At 40.8% G+C, this 27425-nt stretch overlaps 1 protein-coding gene and 1 long non-coding RNA gene across 4 annotated transcripts; one reads left to right on the top strand and one right to left on the bottom strand.

The window, feature by feature from the left end:
• Positions 1-294: 294 nt before the first annotated feature.
• Positions 295-6834, bottom strand: prl (prolactin). The gene is made up of 6 exons (XM_028599586.1): positions 6730-6834; positions 4916-5028; positions 3522-3626; positions 2758-2940; positions 1011-2122; positions 295-970 (listed from the first exon to the last, which is right to left on the bottom strand). The coding sequence occupies exons 1-5, from the start codon at positions 6770-6772 to the stop codon at positions 1931-1933; spliced, it is 636 nt and encodes a 211-aa protein (XP_028455387.1). The 5' UTR covers positions 6773-6834; the 3' UTR covers positions 295-970; positions 1011-1930.
• Positions 6835-10965: 4131 nt separating this feature from the next.
• LOC114569900 (uncharacterized) lies at positions 10966-24752 on the top strand. Of its 3 annotated transcripts, none has more exons than XR_003694435.1 (4): positions 10966-11063; positions 14368-14507; positions 22537-22649; positions 24598-24752. It is a non-coding gene; the product is annotated as an uncharacterized LOC114569900 (long non-coding RNA). The 3 variants fall into 3 exon arrangements; XR_003694436.1 differs by lacking the exon at positions 10966-11063 and adding an exon at positions 12114-12132; XR_003694434.1 differs by lacking the exon at positions 10966-11063 and having other exon boundaries at positions 14309-14507.
• Positions 24753-27425: the final 2673 nt, after the last annotated feature.

The following is a 27425-nucleotide window of genomic DNA, read 5'->3' as shown; positions in this document are numbered from 1 at the left end:
TGCTGAAGCGACCGTAAACTCACAGCGCTCTGCACTCGGCTCAAAGTACAATTTTCTCGGCTAAACTTAACCGTGACCGGCCGGCAGTCACCTTAATTTCGTAAGATATCATACAAATTGCTGTGCATACATTTTCATACAATATAAGACAAACCCGTTCATGAGAATGTGTTGTCTTAAGTGATTTCCAGCCCTACTAATAATCTAGTGAACATTACGTGGGCTTTTGATTTAAATATTGCATTTCCATAAGTGAGTGGCAAGTCGGTGGGCTCACAAGAAACAGACAAAGAATTTTACTGTGCAAGAGATGATTTGTTTTTATTTAGTAATGTGCAGATTTGAAATAAACATTGAAATTGATAAGCGTCGCTTCCAAAAGGCTTTCAAGAAAGTGTATTTAAATCTAAAGTGCAATCAGTCAAGCGTTAGTCGGGAAGAGAAAATTACTCTCCATTGAAGCCTGTGTGAAGAATGGTTTGAAGAGAGGCTGCCGGAGGGATTTCATATGTCACAGCCTGCCTGTCATCACACACACAGAGCTTCGGGAGAAGGACAAGAAGGAGTCACAGGAGAGACAACACGCCAGTATAGCACAGTTTGTGCAGCCTGTTCTCTTTCCCAACTCATCAAATGCGGACGCTTGGTCAGTGGCTCTCAGCGTCACGTACAGACTCAGATATCACCCTTTAGCGTCTGTTTGGAACACACCGGGCATAGCAGTAGCTCGACCGCAGCACTGTAAGATAACGTAGCATTAAGAGCGACGACGATAGCGAGTAGTACGAAAATCCGCGTAAAGCTGCATTTATGCTTCTGCGGGGGCTCCACGCTTACAATGTAGCCTACGTAAGTGGCCTGAAGTTTATGCTTGTGCGCTGGTGTCTGCGTTGTTCTAGCGTATCTCTTTTAAGAGAGTAGCAGGGCCAGCGTGTGTGTGTGTGTGTGTGTGTGTGTGTGTGTGTGTGTGTGTGTGTGTGTGTGTGTGTGTGTGTGTGTGTGTGTGTGTGCGTGGGGAGTGTGTGTTGGAGTGAGAGAGAGTGACAGGGATTTGGCTCTGTAGGGTCCGTATCTACGTACATATCTACGTACGCACCTACTGCGTGGATTCAACGCAAAAGCATAAATTGGGCTTAAGGAAGTTGGTTGGGGTGGTGGATGGGTCAAACAAGCACAGGACTTTCACCCAGGAGACCGGAGGTTTGGGTCCCGTTCTCGTCCTCACAGAAACGTACATTTAATAACCCCACCCACGATCTTTTCCTAAACCTAACCGTCCCGTTCTTGTGCCGCACGCCAGTTAAACGTACGTCCCGCCCAGAGCGTCAAAAAGTGACGCCAAGAGTCCCGACCAAGCGCATCTAGAAATGACGCCAAAATGCTAGACGCTAAAAAGACTTTTTGCGTCAGTAACGAACGCCAAAGGCACCTGACCAAGCGTTGCTTTTTTTGACACGCTGGGGAGTGAGAATGTGTCGTTTGTGACCACAATAAGGTCAGTCCAAAATTCCAGACCAGCTGGAAACATCTGTGTCTGAGCCATGCTTTGTCCAGATTAGCAAGACTGGACATTAGAAGCTGTTGAATGAACAACCTGAAATGTCTTAACATGATTTTACCTTTTGACCTTTTAAGTCTGAAAGGAAGTTGTTTAGGAAGTACAACTTTTGCCCTTCTTTGCAAATATACAAGGGAAATGTTTCTATCAAAATCAATAAGAGCTAAAACGCCATTATATGACTAAAAAAGTGTTTCAAAATAGGATTTCCTGTGTGGGCCATGTAACTCCTCCTTCTCTTCACCTTCTGGAAGCTCAGAATGCCAACTAGTAATTAGGATATTACAGCAGATTCAAAGCGTGCTAATGTTAATATAGTTGGTAGGTCAATACAAGTTTTGAGAAAGAAAATCATGCCGGCCGCCTCACTCTTCAGCACATCTCTGGTTGCATTTTTGCCGCCCGGCAGCGCAGGATTTTCAGGAAGCTGTCGATCTTGTGGGAGTCGCGGCGGAAGCAGGACAACAGGAAATTGAAGTTGATCAATTTGGAAATCCTGTCATCGCCGATGTCGTTGCCTCCTCTGTAGGGCAGCGAGGCGATGGTCTGAGCCGCCGGACCCATCTGGCAGAGACGGGAGGCAGAGAAAGTGAGACAACTTGGGTTATGGCGGGAAAGAGTTTTACAACTTTATATATTAAAGACCCTATTATACTCCTTCTCAGCGTTATATTTGCCCTCTTGGGGTCTACTAGAATAGGTTTACATGCTTTGATGTTTAAAAAAACATGATGTTTCTCACACTGCTCAATGCTGCAGCATCTCTGCCTGAAACACTCTCTCTGAGCTCTTGTCCCGCCTTCCTGAAAAGCCCGGTCTGCCCTGATTGGTCAGCCAATTTCAAACAAGCCACTGGGTGGGCTGTGCTTGCTCAGGCAGCACCAATGGGCAGAAAATATGAAAAACTGGGCTGGCATTCCCAATCGGTGACATCACTAATGGAGGAATTTCAAACAGGAATGTGGGCGAGCCATTTTATGCGGTTGAGAAAAAGTGCTGTCTGTTGAAGAGTAAAATGTGTTTTTTTTCATTCTTTATACATCTATTGCATGCACGGACAACTATAGACCACACTAAAAGATGGGACTAATAAAAAATAATTAAAAAAAGAACAATAGGGGCTCTTAAACTTTAAAGTTTAGTTGTTATAGTTTTTTTAAATTAATGGAAAAGCAAAACAAGGATTTGTCTTCCCACACCTTGCCAGATAGGATGTCCAGGCCGTCTCCCAGGTTCTTGGAGTGCTCCTGCAGCTCCTGGATCTTGTTGGATATGCTGCTCTGGGCCGGGTGAGGCAGGGTGTTAGCAGAGGTGGAGAGGACCGCCAGGGGGTCTTCCCAGGCTTGGAGCAAGGAGCGAGCCAGTGACAACAGGTCTGACTCCTGGAAGAAGAAGTCAGACAGATAGCAATAAGATGATACAATTAGCTGAAGGGTAAAGCGTGATTTTATGCTTCTGCGGAGGTTTCACGCAGAGCTTTTTCCTTAGCCTACTCCTTAAGTATCTCCTTAAGAGAATAGCAGAGCTAGCGTGTGTGTGCGTGGGGAGTGTGTTGTAGAGCGAGTGAGAGGGTGACGGTGTTTAGCTTTGGAGCGAGTACTGTTTCTGGAGGCGTAGACGGAGAAACAAAGTGTCTCCCTTGTGCTTTCTGACCACGGTGGGAAATCTGGAGCAGGATAAGTTAACCCTCTGCTTGATTTCATGTTGTTTATGGTGAAGTATAACCAGGAAATAAGTAGTGGGAAATGCGACGCTACCAAACATGGCCAAGCGGGCCCATCACAGTCGTAGTTGAATTTTTTGAGAGGTGCACATCAGGTTACGGTGTATACCTACATACGTACCCACGGTTTCGATTTCTCAGAATTCTTTAAACTCAGAAGTCAAATACAGTTTTCACGTGGCCCTAATCCTCTTCCGTAGTTTTGACCAATGCATGTTAGCAATAGATACATTTACTCACTGATACTTGAAGAGCCTGGTACTTGTCAATGGGTGTCTGCAGAGAGGCGGTGTGGCACATTGAGGGGCGGGGCATCACCCGGCCTATAGGAGGGAATTGAGAATCCTGGGAGGGGGGCAGAGGAGGATGATTATTATATATTTTGACTCATGTATTTTATTCCCGCTGCACTGAATGAACATGAAAAAACTGGTCTAGCATGCAAGTAAAATATATATATATATATATCTATATATTGGATATATTGGAGGGAAATATTGTACTTTTTACTCCATTACATACATACATACATTCACAGCTTTAGTTACTAGTTTGATTACATTAGATTCAACTTCATTGTCATTGCACATGTCACAAGTACAGAATAAAGAAATGTAGTTAGTGCTTAAAGCACAAATACGGCGCAAAATGAACCTAGGGCTTAATAACACATGATTACTGAGTCGACCGTTCTCTGGGACATGTTTTCATGCTAATCGAATGTGACCAGTTTTTGCCCAAACCGCTAATTCTCTTATAAAGCTAGTCATCGGGGCACGAGGAAAGTAAAAAGAATTCGCTATTTCTATACCACTAACAAGGCTCAAAATAGCACCACACTTCCACGGTAGCATAATGAGGGTCCCTACATGTAAACCGAAGCATTGAGAACTTTGTAAGTGTACAGACTTTATTAAAAAGATACAGAAAGACAGTACCGCTCACATATATAGGCGGGCGCCATCTTGGGAAAACAGTCATGACCAGCCAAACCACGAGCGCCGTGCTTGAGCTATGTTACCTTTTTTTTTCAAATACGATGTTTTATTATAAATTAAACTATATAAAAGCCTGTAAGTCCAGCTGAAATGATTAGCCAACAGAACTGTTTGGATGTGTCAAACTCAAGGCCCGCAGGCCAAATCCGGCCCCTCGCAGATTATGATCCGGCCCGTATATCAATTTAGGTTCACACTACATTTTGGCCCACCTAGTTTTTGTCGCTTTTTGTGACATTGTTTTCTTTTCTTTTTGACGATTTGTAACTTTTTCTGACGTTGTTTGTCACTTTTGCCGAAGTTTTTGGTGCGCTTTTTTTCTATGATGGCTGAGGAACTTTTTTCTGACTTCTTTAAGGACTTTATGTCGGCCAAACTGTAAGTGAGAAGACTATATAACACATGCAATAATACAGTCAAAGATATTTGACTTTTTCAATTAAATAAAAGGATATCCATAAAGTAAACATGTCTGGCTCTTATTTTCCAGTGTGGCCCTTAGTGAAGTTGAGTTTGACACCCCTGACTTAAGTGAAGGATCTGAATACTTCCACCACTGGCACGCACACACACACACACACACACACACACACACACACACACACACACACACACACACACACCCCAGGTACTGACCAGGTCATGGCTGAGGGTGGTGCTGAGGGAGTGCATTATGTCGGAGCGCTCAGAGGCTCGGTCCAGCAGGTCGTTGATGGCGACGGCCCTGCACGCTGCCACCATATACAGCACTGTGGAGCACAGATACAGAGACGTGTTTTCAACTGTTCAAAGTCATCTGTGTTTGTAAAGCCAAATGTCACACACAGTCTCCTCAGAGGCTTTACAGATCCACATCAGAAACGGCCCACACTGTGGGAACTGAAAGGGGCTGGCCCTGTAAAGTTAAGGGTTCAGCAACACTAACAGCCCTTTTATGTTACATTTAGTTTTGTTCTTTTTCCGTCATTTGTAACTTACAACAGTGGTTCCCAACCTTTTTTCCTTGGCGCCCCCCCTACTTATGTCTAAGAAAAGCTGAGCCCCCCGAAATAGTGATGCCTTGGCGGCAGGAAAAACAAAGATGATAGCAGATAGCAGCTGACTGATGGCCAGCAAGGGTCACAGGTTAAGAGGTCCTGTAGGTTTGGCCTACTAAGTAGCCTGCCTACAATTTTAAGCGAGAACAAAAATGTATGTTTTTACATTATACATATACATTATATATTCTAGTGTATCATCATAATTTAACATGTGCAAATATTTTTTTTTTACCTCAACCTCAAACCAGATAAAGACATGGGCACCCCCTGTGATCTTTGCCGCCCCACTAAGGGGTGCCCGGAATCCAGGTTGGGAACCACTGACTTACAACATTCAACACACTGGTGATAAACAATGAATAGACATAATGTTAATTCCTTTTTTGCATTAAAAAAAGAAAGAAAACAGGACTGAAATGGTGTAGGCTGAATCCTATAAGCTTATTACCCCTTCCCTTTTTAATGTCATTTTATTAAATGTTAGTAGGCCTACATGCCTGGATAAATTTAGCCTGTCCTAACCAACAGCTGTAACAGATTTGCATGACACTTCAGTATCTTCTACACAAGAATTTTGTTGGATTAAAAAGCATAATTACTAACTCTTTTAATGGTGACGACAGCCCGACCAATACTAGATTTTGGAGGCTGATAGAGCACATTGAGTTAAAAAAAATCCAATATCAATATATATTGGCCGATATTCTCTTTGTGTTTGTTTTACATAAGCACATAATGTTAACAAATATGTGTTAAAAGCATCCCTTAAACCTGGTTATTAAAACTGTGATCGATACATTTGATTGATATGGACTAAGTGGGACATTTTACACCGCAGTTTTTCTGCAGAGTTTTTGCAGATTTCCCACTGATTTTACACAAATAAAAAAAAAATGAAAATAAAACTCTCATCTCCACCCCAAACAGAAAAATTATCTGCTAAATTCCGCAGATTTTCATTGTGGATCACCACTGAAAATTGTAAAAAAAAAAAAAAAAAAAAAATAATAATAATATCTGCATATTCCATTTGGGTCTGCTTATCAGCTGACATATATTCTTTTCACCAGTATACTGTGTCTGTGATGAGCTAATATTGGCCGATATAAGGGTCCGGGTGATAAGTTATTACACGTTTAAAATCTCTGATATGAGCAGCAGAACATGTAAATTTTGATTAAATATTACACATTCTGGTTTTCATTTATCAGAAATCTATTAACATTGTAAAACATATATATATATATATATATATATATATATATATATATATATATATATATACTGTATATATATATATATATACTGTATATATATATATATATATTTCGTATTATTTTAGTGTAATAGTATTGTACAGATCCCACACAAAGAAATGCAAAAAACAAAGACGTTCCAGGCTCATCTCACCTGTCATGAAGATTTTGCTTCCATTGGTTTTTCTGTGAGCCATCTCTCTTTCTCTGCCTCCTGTTTGTTGGCCTGTGCTTCTTTATCTCGGCGCTTCTGTCTCTTCCTCATTCTCCACTCTGCCTCCATTATATAGCTCCTTGGCCTCCACTGGTTTGGTTATGGAGCAGTGTTTGGTGATTGTTTGGTGCCGTTCATAATGAGAAACATAGGGAAGGAGATTTGAATGGATGTAACAAGAGTGTGTGTGTGTGTGTGTGTGTGTGTGTGTGTGTGTGTGTGTGTGTGTGTGTGTGTTTAGTTCCTCCCAGGTGTTAATTAGACGGATGAATATAAACACTGATGTTCGCATCCTGCTGGCTGCTAACGCTTCATTCATTACATCATCATCTGATGGTTAAATTACTGATGACCTATGAGTCCATTACTGACCTGATCTTTCCAACTTACCCCACCTGCTACCTGTATTCTGTATGTCTATTTACAGTAAAATACCTTAAAATTTAAAAACCGTAGGCTTACTGTAAATAAACAGTTTGCTGGCGAAGCTGCTGCCATTATATGACTGTATATTTACGGTGAAAAGTTTTACAGTGCATAAGTAAAACCACAATTTTTATCATAAAAATCATCCAAAATACACATTAAGGTGTTTGTTTTACCCCACTTTGTCTGTTTGGGCCTGTACATTTCTCCTTAATTCACCCAGTTGCCATTAGATAACGCCTCATTTTGCATATATTTAAACCTCCCAATTAAACATTTCGAAAACTTGTAATACAAAAATAATTGTCTTAATGTAGGGTGATCAGACATCCCAAAAAATTCGGGACAGTCCCAAAATCCTAATTGTCCCGAAAATTAGAGCAAAGTATTAACAGCAGACTCTAGAGCAGTGAGATAGAACATTAAAAACTGTTCATGGTGAATGAGGACTGGGTAGGGAAATACCCCTGGATTACTGCAGTTTTACGTGATGCAAACAAAGTGTTTTGCAAATTCAAAAAAAGAGTGGCATGCACAGCAGATAAATTAGATAAACGCAATGGAAAAACATATAGACACTAACATTACCCCCCCTCTTTTGTCCCTTTTTCTAACGGGGACGTATGCTGGACATGCGTGGGATGGCAGGTCCAAAATTTCCCTGCAAGCTAGACAATGGAATAAATACAGTTAGTGACCTTGATAAAGATGGTATATCATTCACTGACTTAGTCCATAAGTACAAATTGGAAAAGAAAGGAGACTTGAGACTGGAAATACTTACAAATCAGACACTGTGTGATGTCAGGTGAAGTGGGTAACCCAATTGTTGACTATCTTGAACAACAACCTGTTTAACCATAAGGCGTCAACATTTTACAAAAGATCAATTTATTTAACTAGTAGCATATGTGACAATTTGAGATTAATTTGGCAGAGAGACCTTTTGGCATTTTGGCATAACATATTGGAATTCTTAGGGAGTAACCATGCTAATATCTCCAAGACTATGCCTTTTGGGAGATAAAACAGAAACGCCAACCCTGACAAAAAGCACATATTCAGTTCTGATGGTTGGGATAGCCTCTGCTGCCTGAATTATATTGAGACACTGGAAATCACCCAATAACCCAACAATGCAGGAGTGAGACAGCATCATATGAGGTTATGCTGGCTAGGATAAGGGGCAAATAGCCTGGGATTCTGGGGATTTGGGATTACTTTATGGTCCACCTGACCTCTAACTAGTAGCCGGATTATGGGACTGTAACCGGATTTTTAATGCCATCTCTATTTAATTTACTGATATTTAGTTTGATTGTTTTATGTACTTTTTGTCTGCTCAACTTGTAAATTTTTCATTTTTCACACTCCTTGTGACCAGGATATCTTATGCTTGGACTGAAATGTAATTTTGCTATCTGACTTCTTCGTCGTATTTGTCTTCTGTAAGCTGTACCATATGAGCTGTTGTTTGTCATATTTGCAAATATAAATTTACTATTACAAAAAAGAAAATGTCCCTGTAAGACAGCCCACAGGGAAAACAGAAGGAGAGGACAGAATAGAGACAGAGAAGACACACACAACTGAGACACAACTACTTCTTGTACATTACTGTGACTTTGCATGCAGAAAACATCATGGTAAATATCTGGTTCTTTTGGCAGCAAAACATTTTTTGAATTGGTAAAATGACTTTCAGTGTTATAGCTGATACCTATACTGTGTGATGACATATTGACAGAGATTGATTTTTGAGTGCTGAGTGTTATTATGTCTAAGGCTGTGAACAAAGTAGTTTATGACAAAAAGACAAGATCATAAATGTTTTAAAGTAAAAAAGTAGTACTTAGTCTACTGAGTTAAACTCTGTTAAAGTCCACTGCAGCACAGCCGAAAAGGGGATTTTAATAGACAGTGTTGTTTTCTTTTTACCAGTATCTCCTGTCTTTTACGATAATGGGATTGAACATTTGATAAATGATTTGTAACAAAATACAGAAATGACCATAAAGCATTGATATACATCAAACAAGGACATGTTCAATGTTTTCTGTGTTATACTGTATGAACTGTGCATGAAGAAATATATAGATCCCTAAAGTGCTAGCACAATACTAGTAAAATCCAGATAAACAATACAGACATATACACAATACATATATATATATATATATATATATATACAACAATCCCTACAAATATAAACCGGTATAATCAATAATACGACTTAAACGGACACTAATGTCCTTTTTACAAACACTAAGAAACACCATAGAAATAAAATAAAATCCAACAAATAAATAGCTTAGCAACCAGAATTGCCTTATGAAAATGTCTACAGTATCATGACCCTCCTCATAGACTTCAGACTTCTGAAACAGAAGAAGACCCCCCAACAGAACATTAGAGTTAAGTGAATCATTGTTCAGAAAGTTACACATCAACTCTCCTCTCAAGGTCGGCACACGGACACAGATCATCTTGTTCAGGAGCAGAGAGGTCACCATGTGTGCTGTACATTTCCCATGACGCCTTGCTTCAGACATGTGCCGCACAACATACTGTAGACGTGCGCAGCAGGCCTGCCATGTGTGTGACCTACACACGGACTTTGAAGGCTGCTCTGATTTTATCACCTGTAGAGGTGTTGTGTCCTCAGACAGATATCCAACCACCCTCACCCACCCCACACACCCCCACTTCCTGGTGTTGCCTTACACAGTGGTGGAATGTAACTAAGTACATCTACTCAAGTACCGTACAACGTTGAAGTCCTCGTTCTTTACTTGGTTCTTTTCTTTTCATGCCACTTTCTACTTCTTCTCCACTGCATTTCAGAGAGAAATATTGTACTTTTTTACTCCACTACATTCATCTTCCAGTTTGAGTTACTTTACAAATTAGGATTTTTGCACAAAAAACATGTCGTTTTTTTAAATACAATGTTTTATTATAAATTACACTATATAAAGGCCTGTAAGTCCAACTGAAATGATTAGCCGATTAAACACATAGTAGATTTTTCTGCATTGAGTACTTTTAATTTTAATACTTTAAGTACATTTTCTTGATCATACATACTTTTACTTAAGTAACATTTTCAATGCAGGACTTCTACTTGTAAAAGACTATTTTGACAGTGTGGTATTAGTACTTTTAGTACTTTTACTTAAGTAAAATATCTGAATACTTCTTCCACCACATGGTCTTACAAAGCAAATATAAAGGTGTGCCTGTGTTTTGGGTGTTTATGTGCATGTTTCTCAGTGATATGCTTATGATAAGACCCTCGTGCTTCATGCTGACTTTGCAAAAATGAAAAGAATAGAATGAAGAAAGGTCTGTGTGTGGAAACAATGTGAGAACCACAGGAGCCATACTTCACTTTTTACAGGCTGAGATGTCGACCTTGCCTTGCCGCAGTACACCACAGCCAGGCAGACATGTATGTTACATCGCACAGTAAAGCCCTTCCCCCACCCCTTCTCAATGCCTATAGATTTGTTTAACCCTCATGGAATCTCAAACAGGCATTTCTCCTTTTTTTTAGGCTGTTGCTTTCTCCACCCAAGCTTGCTTACCATTCTTTTTTTCTTTTTCTTCCTCTTATTTCCCCCTCACAGGCTGTGTTTCAGCCCCTGGCAGTGCACATACCACAGTAAACACACATGCACACACATGCACACACATGCACACACGGCCATAAACCTAGAGCAACACACCCCCTTTCAGTGATATGAGCAGAGCTGTTGCAGCACACTGAATTGACATTTTCTGCACACCCTTCTTAGGCACTTTTTGAGCTGTCTAACCTAGGACCAAGACGTCCCATCTGCAGATAGGTAGGAATTCATGGGTTTTGTTTTCTGAATTCATTCTCATATGCTGGGTTTGTGCACAGGAAGCCACTTGTGTTACAGAAAGTACAAAATGTTCCTTCTTGTGTCTGTGCACATGGACTCACAAAGAGGTGTAGAATGAGCTTTCCATTGAAAGGCATTTCTATAGGCTTCAGAGAAAAGCTTGTTTTTGTGTTGCTCTAAAAACTTCTTTACAGAACCTGTATGATTTGGAGACCATGTGCTTTGATGAATAGTCCAGTGCTTTATGATCTTTTTTTTTCATACATAGTATACATTTAAAAAATGTTTCTTACTTAGGCTAATTATATCTAATATGTAGCCTTATATATATATATATATATATATATATATATATATATATATATATATATATATATATATATAATTAATTTATCATTTGGTCCTAATTTGTGCCTCCTTTATCTTGCGTTTTCAAGCCAGAGAAATATATGCATGTATTCCTGGTAAGAGGAGATGAGAAGAGGAGTTTTTCCATGCAGGACGTTAACTGGTTGACAGTTTATGCTAATGTAATTTAGCCACTTCTGAACACTTTTTTTTCCTCTTTGAGGAATTTAAATGAGTAACTATTTTAAGAAACAGCAGAGTTGTGCTATCATACATATGTGTTGAGCAGAGGTTAAAATACTTTTGAAAAGAGGGTAAAAAATAAATAAAGTATTCTGTTGTTGGTTAGCCTTAGCTATTCCTATTAGCAATATCTTACCGTTAGCATTAGCCATAACTAGCCTAATAGCAATTGCCGTTAGCCTACACTATTAGCGATAGGCTAATGTCTTTGGAAGCAGCCTGAGGTTGGGAGGCTCACACGGGTGCATTCGCTCAGGACTACATATCCCACAAGTCATAGGTTCCATTAAATTATCAGAGCTTTACAGGTGTGTAGCGGGTGGACGATATAGAGAACTGTTACGCACGAGACAGATGAGACGCCAAGAAAGTAAAAACATAAGCGATTTAAATAGATTAAAAGTAAAGAAGAAGTCTCGGTTTAGAAGGGGAGGATAGATGTGAGCGCTAGTAGGCTGTGAGTAGAGTTTTATATTCGCAAAGCAAAGGAGTTCATGAGTGTGTGCATTTCTGTGCACAACAAATCGATACTAGTTTGTAGCCTATGGTCAGACCGGTCGTGCAGGTTGTTGCATAACGTCTTCGGACAAATGTCCGTAATGTGTCGCAGTTATGGTGGAAGAGGACCTTCAGTCATAATTAGGGCTTCATTCTGTTAAAGGGTAACTTCACCCAAATCATGTTTAATCGGTAACATGTGCAAAGAATGAGGTACAGAAACCTTTGGCAGCATCCGAATGATATTGCGCCAAACTAATTCTGAAATCCACTTGTGCTCCAAGCATTGACACATATTTAAAAATGTTTAAATAAAAGTGCAATGTGTCTTTTCTCACTGTCGGTTATTGCAGCCAAGTTATAAGCCAGGTTTAATTTTATTTATTTTTTTTTTAAGTAGAACATATGGCAAAGTGTTAAGTTTGGTGGCTTCTGGTCTGATAACAGATGGAGGAAAAAAACTGTAGTACTTCATATTAGCAGCTGAGGTCTAAATCTCATTTTTTTTTAAAACTCCTCCAAACTCAAAATTACATTCTTATTGTAATACAGATGTCTAGGTCCAAACTAGAGCTGAAAAGATTAGCGGTTTTATAGATCAGTCAGTGGACAGAAAAAATAACACAATTTTAACAACTGATTCATTGTTTTAATGTTTTTCTGTGCAAAAATAGTGAAACAGCTGAAGATTCTCTAGTTCCAGCCTCTCAAATGAGAAGCTTTTCTGTTGTTCTCAGTTTCCTGTCATTTTAAACCGATTATCTCTGGGAAGTTAATCAGGGTTAGCATTCTTTCAATATTGTGTTTGACATTTTATAGACTGAAAAAAATAATTGGCAGAACGATTGACGGTAAAAAAGAACCGTTAGCAGCCCTAGGCCAAACTTTTTTAAAAGTTGACGGTGACCTTGGAAAACTTCCAGTGAGTTCCTACAAGAACACATGGCTCAATGTGCCCTCTGCTCCTATTTGTGGTTGAATGAATGAATGCAGCATACAATAGCCTATAGCCTAAGCTACTATGTTATGTGACTATGCTGATCGTGGAAGACAAATGCTTTTTCACTTTGTTCAGCTGCCCCAAACCTTCTTGCTGCATTCCATTCCCTGACCTTTTGCAGCATGGCTGCCATGTGCTGTGATGAAGACTGCAGTGGCAGCAGGACGCTGTAAGCTCTGCACAAAGCTGCCACTAGGTGGTACAAGTCTATCGACAGATGGCATGTTGGGAGGACACACACTCCATCACTTTGTGCATGGGCTGTGAAATGAATGAATAAATGTCTGTAGTTTAAAATCATGAGTGTTTCTCCTCTACTGTTGACAAGTCAATGTAGATACCAGTGTGAGCTTCTGCATGCCTGATCTGTAGCCTAAATTTGGGTAGGAACTAGCGTTGAGTAGGGCTGCAACTGATTATTTTCTTTGTCGAATTCTTTTCTCGATTAATGGATTAGTTGGTCTATAAAATGTCAGGAAATTGTGAAACACGTCGACCAGTGTTTCTCACATCCCAAGATGACGTCCTCAAATGTCTCGTTTTGTCCACAACTCAAAGATATTCAGTTTACTGTCACAGAGGAGAGAAGAAACCAGAATATGTTCACATTTAACAAGCTGCAATCAGAGAAATTTCCCCCAGGGCACCTGGGATGCACACCTGGTTGAGCGTGCGCCCCATGAACAGAGGCTCAGGCCTTGCAGCAGGAGCTGCGGGTTCAATACCGACCCGCGGCCCTTTGCTGCATGTCATTCCCCTCTCTCTCCCACTTTCTTGTCTTCAGCTGTCATATCTAACTAAGGCCTAAAATGCCTGAAAAATCTAAAAACAAAAACCATTCATTTATTGTCAAAATAGTTATGTCATTTGATAGTTGATGATAATCGATTGCTCTTTGCAGCTCCAGTGTTGAGGTACTACTGGACATCAAGGAACCTCAACCTAGCCCCCTTTTGTCCTTGTTGTCCGATCTTCTGCTTTTGTACTTCAGTCTGGGTCACTGCCCCTTCACTCTTACCCACCCCCCCACCCCCCCCCCCCCCACCACTGTGTACACACGTGTACTGCACACTCACATGTTTATCTCCTCCCACCTCCTCCTGTGTGCCCTCCCCTTTCACAAACTCACTCTCAACTCCACTGTCTCTCTTTCTCTCTCTCTCTCTGTCTCTCTTGGTGGCTCTTGGTCCATAGGCGGAGGACAGGAACAGGACAGGACACGCACACCCTCGACACCACACCGCAGACATGTCAGACTCCGAGACCGCCGCCGCCCCCGCCGAGGCCCCCGTCCCCGCTGCTTGTGCCGCCATCAAGGCTGACCTGGACAAATGGTAGGTGATTGTTTGCAAGAGGTGGAAATGTGTTCCTTCCATCTTTTTGTGCAGCCTTCAGTGAAGTTCCAGTTCCTCATCGTGACACCAAGCTCGGTGAGCACATAGGAAGCTCTTGCAATCGTTTTTTTTTAACCCGAGTTCTACTCTGCCTTCAAGAGTTGCCTTCAAACACTCGTACTGTGTTTGCAGAGATGTTGAGCAGCGAAAACCTTACCGTTGAGTCGTTCGCTTGAACGTTACCTAACAAGCTGTCCCAACACCTCCTCACGATCAAGCTTAGAGCAAATCTTGCTTAAAATTTGGAGCTGCTTCAACCTTGCACAGGTCTAATGGCGATTCAATTGGAAGACGGCAGCATCACCAAATGCGCCACGCTAAAATGGAGTCTCTTCGGAGGACGTTGAGGTTGGCGCCGAATACCACCAAGATGTAACTGAATTGGACATGCAGGGGGGAAAGGTTATGAAAACTTGGGGTACCCTATGAAGGGGAGAGTGATTTGGGGATTAATGGTGTGTGGCAGCGGGGGGAGGAGGGGGGGATGTTTGATGCTCATCCGTACGCATGGATGAAAACTGGGAATCTGCTTGCGTCACTAGCCTCCCTTTCCCCAGAATGCCTTGCGTTGGCTCGTTCCGTTTGTTCCCCGCCGTCTCCTGTCAGCGGTCAAGGACACAAGCATTCCTTCAGAGCAGACATTGTTCTGTGTGTGTGGCTCCAAGAAAAGTGCAATGACACATAACACTTTGGTACACATCTTCTTGGCTTCTGCACATCAACCCTTCACACGTCTTGTCTGGTACAGTCCATTTTGACAGATAGGGTTTTTTTTTGTGTGTGGAGGGTCACTAAGCTGGATCAAATGGATTGCATGACTAGTGATCTCTTGAGGGATAATGTGATATTGGATTTTAGCCTTATTGTGTTTTTTTTTTTTTTTTTTTTTTGTTGTGCAGAGTTGACACATTTTCTGATAGTAGAAGCTGTCCAGTCTGTTCCAGCCAGACTGTCAGGCCTTGATAAGGTGGCGGTGTGTGTGTGTGTGTGAAGCCTTTTAGATAAGACAGCAGGTTGAGGTGGAGGAGGGAGGCTTGGCAGGGCAAGGCATGAAAGTTTGGCAGCTAATTATGTGCAACAGTTTGGCGAGTAACAACTTTGACATGTTTCTTTGACAGGTTTAGGTTATATGAATATAATTGAGCCATCATTGATGTGTATGTAGCTGCTCTTGTGTAAAAGCTGCAGACATTGTCAGTCATGGTGAGGGCCCATGCCATTTACTGTGCCTTGTTAAAGTCCCATAAGGCCTACACAGGGAACTCTGGCCAAGGTCGGCACTCTGTAGGGGGTTTTAAAGCACAGTGCAATGGCTATATGGTGATAGGGTGGTCTCATGCTACATGTCATGGTTTCAGGTGGTTAGTGCATGTGGGCTATTACATACTGTACAGACATTAGCGAACATAAACACTTGAACGGTGGAAAGTCCAGTGGCACTAACGCTAGCAAAAGGGGCCTTTTTAAAGGGGAGCTACGCCCATTTTCATAATTCATACAAGACAGTCCAGAAATATTAGTAAACATGACCAAAACCCTAAAAACTACATTTCTAAAACTCAAATGTGTCAGTGATGATATGCTCCATAGACAATGAATTCTGAAAGATGTTCTAGATGACACTGAGAAACACTCAGAGGAATGTTCTATATGGGGACATTTTATTTCATAGCTGAGCACACTACAAAAAGATAAAGCTCATTTGAGTATTACAAAAAGTTGCTTCCTCCACAAAGGCTTTTTACAACTTATTTCACGTAAGCACAACCCCATTTCTGAGCTAGACATCCCTTGGCTAACAGTGTTCCCAAGATTCCTTTGTGACTGCTTTGGGCAGGCGCCAGTCAAACAAGCTTCTTTGCTCCTACATATAACCGTGTGCTGAATGGAGATGTAAAGGCAATCAGAACACACTGCTGGCCAGTCTGGACCTTCTATCCAACCTCGCCACGCTTCAAGCCAACTGTAGATTTAACATGGCTGCCTCCGTGTAATACATATCCCAGCCCCTATGTATTTATAGACTGTGTGGATAGATGGGTGTACGAGTGAGACTCTTATGTGCAGGATACCATGTAATGTCCCCAGCCATAGATCATGTTACTGCTCCACCTGACACCTGCTTCTTTTAACCAGGACAGCCAAGTAAGCAACGACCTCGCATGCCCGCTCAGCTACACAGATACCCACTGTATGGAGGCAGCCATGTTGTTTTTAGGCCCGTCATGTTGTGGTGATAAACACTCAGCCAGAGTTGTACTGTATGGAGGCGGCCATGTTGTTTTTAGGCCCATCGTGTTGTGGTGATGAGCCTTTCTAAGATCACTTTAGGTCAGATTTGATAATTTCCCCGCAGTTTCAGGACAAGCTTTTTATGGGAGAGTTTTTTTTTTTTTTTTTTTTTTTTTGAAGAAATCTTTTTATTTAAATAGTAGCAGTATTATGACCTTGTCAAGGTCACTCTAGCAAAGTCAAAGTCCACACAGAGGTGAAGTGTGAGCAACAGGCTACAAGCATGTGTGGGACAAGCAGGGCATGTCTTTAAAATGTTACATTTACAGTATATAAACAGTTTTTACTGTTTTTGATAATCGATAAATCGGTTAGTCTTTTTTTCTTTCTTTTTTTAAAAGTAAAAATTCTCTGATTCCAGCATCCTAAATGTAACTATTTTCTAGTTTCTTCACTCGCCTGTGACAGTAAACTGAATAGCCTTTGAGTTGTGGACAAAACATGACATTTGAGGATGTCATCTTAGGCTTTGGGAAACACTTGATTCATCATTTTATGACCAAACAACTTATCGATTAATCAAGAAAATAATTAACAATAAAAAGAATCGTACAAAACCAATACAAACAATTTGTTTTACTTAAAAATGGGACCAATTTGGTTTTCAAACTTTGGTAACTTTGGTTTATTCTTAATGCGCTGCAAGAATGTATGTGTTTTGTCTGTAATTGAGGCTTACTTTCTTCTGCAGTGCAGTATGAATATTTCAGCTAGTTTTCAAATCAACTCGTTTCAAATATTTTAAATGTGCTGTAATGTAACATTTTTGACTTGGATGCACAGAACTGCCTTATTGTTTCAAGATACACTCGTGTCAAGGAAATTGTTAAAGAAATGAACTTTTATTGGATAGGACTTAAAATATTTCCAGTTTTTAGTTCTTTGCTAATATTTACAATGAATATTTGGCAACTCCTTTAGCTAACATGGTGGTGGTGAGCCTGTGTACTTTGAGACTCCAGGCTCTTTCACAAGAGTAGAACATAATCACACAGCCCCTTCCCCCTTCCTTTGACCTACACACACACACACACACACCCCACCCACTCTGTCTCTGTTACTGATTGCCTGCAGTTGTATGTGCAGACGTGCCTGTACATTCTTTCCTGTGGAAACCGTGCTGCTTTTCCTTCTGGAATTTGGTGACTCTGCAGAAGTCAGAAATTTGAGTGCTGTAGTTGTGTCCCACTGGCTGCAATGTGCCCCCTCAACCCATGGCATAACATTAGACCATAAAAAAATAACAGATGGATGTCTCTGTGACTTGAAATTAATGTTAAATGCATGAGAGGCCCAAACTGGAGCTAGGTCACACTTACTGCTGACTAAGGCAGTGGCTCTCAACCTGGGTTTAGTTTAAAATGAACACAAAACCTATTTCTGCTACACATTGTTATGCAAACTGTGATTGGGGGTGGGGGGGGTGTTACACATACACAGACATTGCTTTGTTTTAATTAACGGGGTCTCTAACCCAAAAGTTTGGGAAACCCTGTCCTAAGACGCCCAGGCATACTTTATTGATTGTTGTGTGCTCCCCACTAGATGATGCCACTGCACACTCAGCCTTAATCACTCATGATCTCCTCACTAATATTTGCCTCTACATTATCTTTTAGTGCTTGCACCTGCTCAGTGATCTATTATGCATAGGTTTGTCCCAGTGGACGGCCTACAGCCAGTTTAGTCTAAATAATTCAGCCTTTATTTCCTGATAGTGTCCAAGACGAGAGGACAATCTTTCACTCCGCCAGAGTGGTGATCCGTGGGACCTGGACATGCAGACATCACTGCCTCAGGAAGCGTGAAGTTGGTTTGGATTACAAATCATAGTGGTGATCCACCAGTTAGATGATCTCACCGGCCGAGTCGAGATTGACCGCCGAGGTTCATTCATATTTAAACAGCCTCTTGTGCGAACTACTGTTAAAAGTATGTGTATTTTTGTGTTTGTGGTGTGACCTAATGGAATGGACTAAACAATGAAATCAAACAGAGACATAATATTATACAGTTCAAAAATAAATTAAAGAAAACAATACTTGACCAAAATAGAAAAGAGACCTAAACATAGGAAATAAATGGTAACGTAAGTGTATTGTTGTATATCGTGTAATTTATTGTATGACCTAAAAACACATTATTTTTTTTATTTATTTTTTTAATATGATATTATGAAGTAGAGGCAGGATTTTATAAGCATTATGCTTCTGCCTGCTCCTTCTCGAACTTATCCCTTTTTTTTGTTCTTTGTTAAATTCTGATTTGTCTACGTTTTTGTCTATTTTGTTACATGTGGTTAATGGTTCATGGTAAATAAGATAAAAAATAAAGATTTAACATCTCAAATTAGAAGCTTTGTTTAATATAATCGAATAAGCATATTGAGTCTGGATTGGATGTGCCACTGGTCACCATGACAACCCAGCTTTGCCCCATGACCCTGTAACATGAGCTCGCTCAGTTGTGCTCTCTCTCTCTCTCTCTCTCTCTCTCTCTCTCTCTCTCTCTCTCTCTCTCTCTCTCTCTCTCTCTCTCTCTCTCTCTCTCTCTCTCTCTCTCTCTCTCTCTCTCTCTCTCTCTCTCTCTCGGGAGATTGCGTGATGGATGCGCTGGTGGTGATGTCATCGCATGAATCCTCTTTTTGTTGGTTGCTTGTTTCAGCCGACCTCTTCACCCCAGTAAGGCACCACCACATCATTTAGCTCAAATCCAAGGAAATGGCAGACTTGTGTTGAAATGTACAACAACAGTGGCAAAAAAACGGCTAATGACACATTCAATTGTCATTGGCTAACCATCGACGTGGCAGGTAGATTGACAGTTTCCCCCCGGCAATGGCAAAATTCACCCACCTTTGGCAAGTGGTTGAGTGTTAATTTCAAGACCTGCATGTCTGCGTACATATCAGGACTGTGTAGATTTGAAATTGTAGACTCGGATGAGAATCTGTAGCGTTAATGAGGGTTAATAATATTCATTTTAAATTAAAGGACTGTGCTTTTATTTTGAGAAATACAAATTTACGAGAGCCCCCACTTTCAGTTTTGCACAATAAAGCCCCAACTGGTTAGATGACATTTTGACTGGCAGTTTTCGTTGGTCTACTCTAGCGTGGCAGACATTCTGTCGCTGTGATTCCTCCCTTCAGTTCAGTCAGCTCCTCTCGGGATCGGGGTTAAGAAGAACATACATGTGTTGTGGTGGACCAATGGTGCTGTGGCAGGATTATCTGACAACGTACCCTCAGGGTTAGCACTGCTGCTGCACTGATGTTGATGTCATCAGTGCACTGCATCAGTCATAAGCACTTATTGACTCTGTCCAAGCGCGCGCACACACACACTCCCAACACACGACCAGAAATGCATGCTGGCAATGACACAAACTCAATGGCTCCCATTTCAACACACACACTTCGCTCCATCCCGTCTGGCAAAGTAAAGCGCTGAGTGTTAATCTGCGGCAGCCAGCTGTGTGTTACATCACTAACCGGCACCAAGCCACAATACAAAGAGATAAAGCAGCAGAGATGACCCTGTGTAAGCTTGTGTATTAAACCGGTTGTGACGCTGTAATGTGATGGTGGTTCCACCCTTTTTAGATATGCAGAATAGATTCTATTCTGTGTTTTTAAACGATCACACAAGGCTGAAAATGAAAGACCCGTCATCATCAAAGTGTGTTCTCAAGTCTTGGGAAGTACTTTGGAATAAGGTGTATTATGGCTCCAGAGGGAGCAGTGTGAAATCTGAGATAATATTGCTTTAAGTGATGTCACTTGCTGGTCGAGTTGCATTGTGGGTAGCATGGGCGCCGGCTTTTAGCAAGGGAGAAGAATGTGTAAAGTAAGAGACTCTCTCTGGTGCTGCAGCATCAATTTTGATTGATTAAACTTTTCTCTTTTTAAACTGTCACTTGTGGGTCCAACAGTGTTACAAGAATGCAGTGCATAATCTGCAGAGTACTCTTTCCGTCCTGATTGATTTGGCATTTTTGACGCCATTTTTTTTCTGAATGATTGTCAGTGTATTTCCGGTTACATCACATAAAAAAAAAAAAAAAAAAAAAAAAACACTGCAGTAGGAAATATTTGGTTAGCAGTACCTTAATACAGTTCATACAGCTGTAGGAGAGTGAACAGTAAACAGTGAGGCTGATATCGATGAGATAAAATATACAACCGCAACTGAATTGCATGCATGCACACTTTTTCCTGTGAATCCCTCTAGCATAGTATGTAATCTGAATCTTGCCCGAGAATGGCAGACTCCGCCACTAACAATGTAAACTACTATACAGAGAGGTAATTACAGAATGTTTATACATTGAATGTCTAATGTTCATCCCGTGAAAAGACCAGCCTTACCCTTTTTAAATAAGTACTCCTAGATATTTGCTAAGTAGCCAATCTGTTATTGTAATGGCGAGCAGGGGCTGCTTTAATGTTTAAATTGAGCCACAGTGGAGGGATAGATGTTTAGGAGATGAGGATCGCTCCCCTGGGTTGACGAGGGATTGGAGGCAAAGCTGAACAGAGGGATGTTGGGATGTCATGAAGTGATAGGAGGAGCCAACGGATGGCTTTACATAAATGTATGATGAAGCCCCTCCTCCTGTGTGGGCTCTTCCTCTCCCCTCATTTCTGTATGATCACGCAACCTCCTCCCTCCCTTTCTGGTGTCCTATCACACAGATGGCTTCTTCCACATGGCTTTCTGTATCCCTCCCTCTGGCCCCCTCTTTTTCTCCCTCCCTCTCTCCCTTCCTTTCGCTCCATCACCCTAATGCACTGTGGCAATGTCTGCTGTGTTTGCTCCTGCATGGGGGGGCTGAAATAATAATCATCCCCTTTTAGTACCATCCTTTCATTTGTCTGTCTTTGTCAGCCATTGACATTTCTAAATTTATAGAAAAGTTGTCATTTTGGAAAGAATTTCCCTGGGTATCCATTCATTTTGGAACTTGGAGTGGCTAGGTCACGGTGTCGAATTCAATACTTTTTAGGCACCGGCCGAATTGCCTCTAAAGTATCGACAAATGCCTCGTCATTCAATGCCAAATTTCAATAGCATCAGCATCAGTGAGCCAATAAGCACGCAGCATGCGTCTACCAAGATCTAATAATGCTGCTGATTGGCTGTCTAACGTTACACCTCGTAGAGACAGGCAGGAAAAACTGTGTCACAGAGACGGTGCTCACGTAGTAGGAGCTGGGAAAAAAATACAAAGATTTGTGCTGTAATGTTGTAATTTCTTTTTGTTAAAATGGATTTCATGAAATTGGTATTGAGAAAAGTATTGAATAACTGCATTTGTACCGGTATCATCATTGTTTTTGTTTTTTTTAACGATACCCAGCCCTGAGAGTAGCTGTGATCAGAGACGCCTAAAACCCTGACAGCATTAGTCACTTTCCATGTCTTTATATAATCTTCAAGAGGAAGACATTTTCTTCACACACTTGTTTTTTTTTTTCTGCCATCAAAACCTGTTGGCACACAAAACACGCATCTGTTTTGTCAACAGAATTGCGGACTAAAGCGCTCAGTCCTTCCTTTTTCTGTTTCCTGATCACATGTCCTCTGTGAGGAGGTGACTTGAAATGCTAAGGTATTTCAAATGTGGATTATCTGACTGGGATCTAACAGTAATCGTTAATCTCCCTTCCTTCCAGTGTGGCCGAGAAGGGAGCCGAGGGCTGCAAAGATTTGATCGAGGCCTTTGCTGCTTGTGTGAAGAGTGCAGCTGAGGGGACGTCATGAGGAGTCGCCCTCCCACCCTGCGAATGTAAGGATGTTACATCATTCATTCATTCATTCATTCATTCATTCATTCATAATCGACAACGAGCAGTTCAGGTCAGCCGATGATGCTATTTCTGTGACTTACATCCAAATGGTCTCAATCGCAGCAGAAAAGTGTCACCAAAGTGAAAATTACGGAGCAACATGTCGTTTTTATTTTTTATTTAAATTTTTTTATATAAATGTCACAGTAGGAAAAGCACAGGTGTAAATAATAAAATGAATGACTGCTGAATTCCATTAAGCTGCTTCAGTTTTATGCTGGCTCACTACTTAACAAGTCAAAATGTCAAAATAACAAATCAACAATAAAAAAAAAAAAATATTTCACCCCTTTAGTGGTATGTGCGGATAGTTTCGGTTTTATTTATTTACAATTTTTCTCTGAATAACTTTGCTGGAAACTAGCTCGAATAATAACTGTTTGACTCCAATAATAACTGAATCATCCACCGTGAGATTGTTTTTTTGTTTTTGTTTTTTTAAATGCCATTTTACAATGCATTGAGCTCCACATACACTTCTACTCTAATACAAATGAGGTGATCGGATTTACATTAATCCAATCACCTCAATTGTATTAGAGTAGAAGTAAACAAAAACCATAAAACAACAAACCTATAAACCTTTAAATAATAATAATAAAATAAAAAAATAAAAACACAAAGCTGAAAAAAGCTCAACCAAGGATGACCCATTATATATTGAGAGAGAGAGAGAGAGAGAGAGAGAGAGAGAGAGCTGTGTCCATATGCGGAAGTACAGTCTGTAGTTTGAGCGACAACTCTGGAGCCAGACGCTGGGAGATGAGCACCGAGATTTGGCTGCTGGCAAGATGGAGTTAAGTTTACCGTAGTTCATTTACACACACTACCCACGTTGTTATGACACTAAGCTGGTTGGAAATCTGCAAAGTATCCCTTTTAATGCCAGGTGTAAAATGAACGCACTGTGATCAGATCATTCCCCTCACAGTATGATGGATCTCATCCTTCCACACATTGTGACCATATTCTTAAGAAAAATATCCGCCCAGCTGGTTGAAAAGTCGACTTACTCCGCCTCTTCCTGTTAGCTCAACCAAGCCCGCCGAAAGTTCCAAGTAGTAGCAGAAGGTAGTGGGTCTTTCATGATTGAAAAATGGATGACGCCCGTGCATGGCATTGCTTGACCTGGGAGGGTCCATGCCTGTTGAAAAGTCTGCCAGCCCCTGACCAACTAATTTGTATATTGAAATCTGATCACAATACAGGCAGAATTGAGATAATGAGAACTCCCTGAATACCAGGGGTACCCCCTGAATACCAGGTGTACCCCCTGAATACCAGGGGTACCCTATGAATACCAGGTGTACCCTCTGAATATCAGATGTACCCTCTGAATACCAGGTATAAATGCATAGTTGATTGTCCAGATTCGGGCTGAAACAACTATTTTTGTTATCGATCTACTGACCTTTTCTTTTTTTTCTTTTTTTAATCGTTTGGTCTGTGAAATATAAAAAAATAGTAAAAACAACTTTGCAGAGCCCAATGTAACATCTTAAAATGTCATGTTTGGTCGGACCAAAAGTCCCAAACCCAAAAGGTATTCAGGTTACTATCACATATGACAAAGAGAAGCAACAGATCATACTGTTTGAGAAACTAGAACCTGAGAGTTGTGTTGCATTTCTTTTTCCTTTCTTTTTTTTCACTATTTTTGCTTGAAAATGCCTTGAATGATGAATCGACTATATACAGTAGATGCTGATTCTTTTTCTGTCAAACTACAATCTAGTAATCAAGTGATCATCAACTTTATCATTTCAGCTCTAACTTTTCATAATGTATCTAGTTCACATGGGGTACATTTAGTAAATTTGGGCCTGAAAGTGAATCTTCCCTCATTCCTCGTTTTCCGCCATCTCATCTCTCTGTCCTCTCTTCCAGGTCCACTGCACTGAGTCCTCCAAATTCCCAGCATTCCCTTCTGCACAACAGCACTGGACTGAATGATGAGGATGATGACGATGATCATGGTGTGACAAACTTTGTGTTGATTCTTGCTGTATTTGGGATATGGTGGCAGTAACTACAGTCTCTCCCCCTCCGGTTATAGGCTAATCTGGTGTCCCCTCAGTCTTACCGCCATTCCCCTTCTCCCTCTATGGCTGACATGCAGAACATCCACTTGTAGACAATTCCAGAGAGCGGAGCTGTAATGTAAATGGTCGACATGAATACTTATAAATGGAAATAAAAGTATATAAACAAATTGTCTTTTTTGGTTTTGAACCCTGAAACCGTCGTAGTGTTGCCTTGTATGTCCGAACCATTTTGAGGTTTCGGAGTATGGATATATTTTGTTCCCACGGAAAATGGACCAAAAGGAAACAATTCACAATGTTGTTTTTTTTAAAACTTAACCTTATAATATTCTTGTATGAACTTGAAGGGGCTGACTCTGAAGTCAAAGTAGCTTCAACAGGCCTCGAGGCAACCAAAGAGTAAATTAAGCAAGCCACTACAATAACTCTGCCGATAGCAACCCAGAGATGTTTGTGCTCATCCAATGAATGAAAAGAAACTTAAAGAAGCTGTGGCAAAGCACTTTCTTCACTCTAACTGATGTTGTAAGTGGGGCTATTTGTGTGGGGGGGTCTGGGGGTTTTGAATTGAAAAATTTTGAATTTCGTAGATGTGATTTCCTGCATTCTGATGCATTTTAGGGTGACCAGCTGGAGATCCCAAATCATTCACAATGATCAATTTGTGTGTGTGTAAATTTTGATGTTCCACACATATTGACTCCTTTTGTTATTCGCTATTTTATGTAGGCCGATAAATTAAAAACGAGACATTGTGAGCTGTTGATGCAGAGGAGCGCTGCTCAGTTTTAAAACGGCCACACAGGTGACGCACAAGTAGTTAGGCCTACGCGTGGACCACGCTACACGGACACGGTTTTCTGCCGAACTGTCATTTAATCATCATAAATGTAGCCTTCAGCATAGAAAGCGAGGATGAAAAAATGGCTGTGATGAAAGGCATGTGTGGCACGTGAGATTGGTCAATTGTGTCCGCCTAAATATATGACCACGACGCCCGTGTCCCTTGCCTATACCAGTAAAAGAACTCAAACCAGTAAATACCAATGGTCTAAAAAGAATATTAATTTAACTGCCATGTGTCCAGATAGAAAGTACAAACGCATAACAAATTATAATATGGAATACAACAATCTAGTTCTTTAATCAATCCCCAGCTGTAGGCTACATATCTTTAAAGTTCACTACAGACAAATTGACAGTTGGATAATGGATAACTAACCCTTACCCTAACCCTAGAGAAAGAGAGAGAGTAGGCTCTCAAAGAGAGGGTGGGACAACATTCTTAAAGTGAACAAGTATGAAAAGAAAGATGATTTTAACATTTTAACTAGTATGAAACACAGTAATCCAGCTCAGAACTTAGAAGCAAAGCAAACCTACAGTTACATAATGTCAAAATAATGGCAAATGTGTGTGAAACATGGTGTGTGGGAGTGAGTGAGTGAGTGAGAGTGACAGAGACAGCCAATAAAGCTTATTGAATTGAGATAGCAGGTGGCAGATACATTAGCAAGTATTCACCTAAGCCATCTGTTTCTACTAAAATGGCTTCTTTTGATACCAGAGCCTGCTGAGGTGCATTGAGATATTCTGAGCAAATTCAGTCTAATCCTTACTATCAGTGTCATGACAAAGTTTAGTGTGTATCTTGATTTAAGGTTTTTCTCCTTAATAATACCAGATATAGCTAGGAGTTAATTGGGCCTGGTGCTGATTAAAAGCATTGAAATATGGAGCAGCCTCAGATCAAACTAAACAGGTGATCAAAGTGAGTGAAGGGGATGGAGAACTCTTATTCTCAGCATCCCGCCAGTTTGAAGAATGTATGCTCACATTCTTCAAACTAGTGGGATGCTAAGTCAATGCATTAAAATGAATATTTTATCTTTTAATTGAAACGTCTTCATGATGACTGGTAATGCATTGGAGGGAGGTTTTCCATTGCATCATTCAGAACAGAGAAATGCTTTGCACATCTATGACGTGAGACGGGTGCGTCGGATGGGGACGATTATGTCAAAAGTCATCAGGCAATGGTCTAGTACCGAAACGTTGCAAGCTATTACATTTTATCTTTTCAAGTTAGACAGTGTGCGGGGGTTATGCATCATTCATCATACTTTTGCACATACAAATGGGGTTTAATGCTCATTGCAAATCAGTCCGTTGTGAATTGAGGAATAAAAGAAAATTCCACTGTGCAAGGTAGTCATCTAAATACTGCCTAAAGAAATGGAGTAAGAGATGATGCTCTGTACACACACACACATACACACACACAGATTCAACAAGACACAGGCAGACATCAATACGTATCAGCTGTCAGTTTGGCTGTCCTAATCTTGCCCCAGAGAGTGAATTTGAGCTACTTTTGGCATCACACCCATACACTCCTATATTAGCCTGCCCTCTGCTTTCAGTCAGTCAGAGCCTCGCTGTCAGAGGTGTGGATTTAAAGGCCACTATGTGCATGTTTGTAACACCTAATAGCCATATATACCGTCGTGTTCAAAGGTCTGCAGTCACTCGAAAAATAGAAAGATAAAATGTATCCGAGGAGTGAGTGTAACGTGAAAAAAGTGGATTATAAACGCCTTACACAGTGAAATTAACAATCATGTTTTTCAATACACCTAATTTCTTTCTTTTTTTCGTTTTAACCAATTT

Source organism: Perca flavescens, chromosome 15, assembly GCF_004354835.1.
Source record: "Perca flavescens isolate YP-PL-M2 chromosome 15, PFLA_1.0, whole genome shotgun sequence".
NCBI lineage: Eukaryota > Metazoa > Chordata > Actinopteri > Perciformes > Percidae > Perca > Perca flavescens.
The sequence above is the reverse complement of the archived record's forward strand: the minus strand, read 5'-3'. Positions and strand labels throughout refer to the sequence as shown.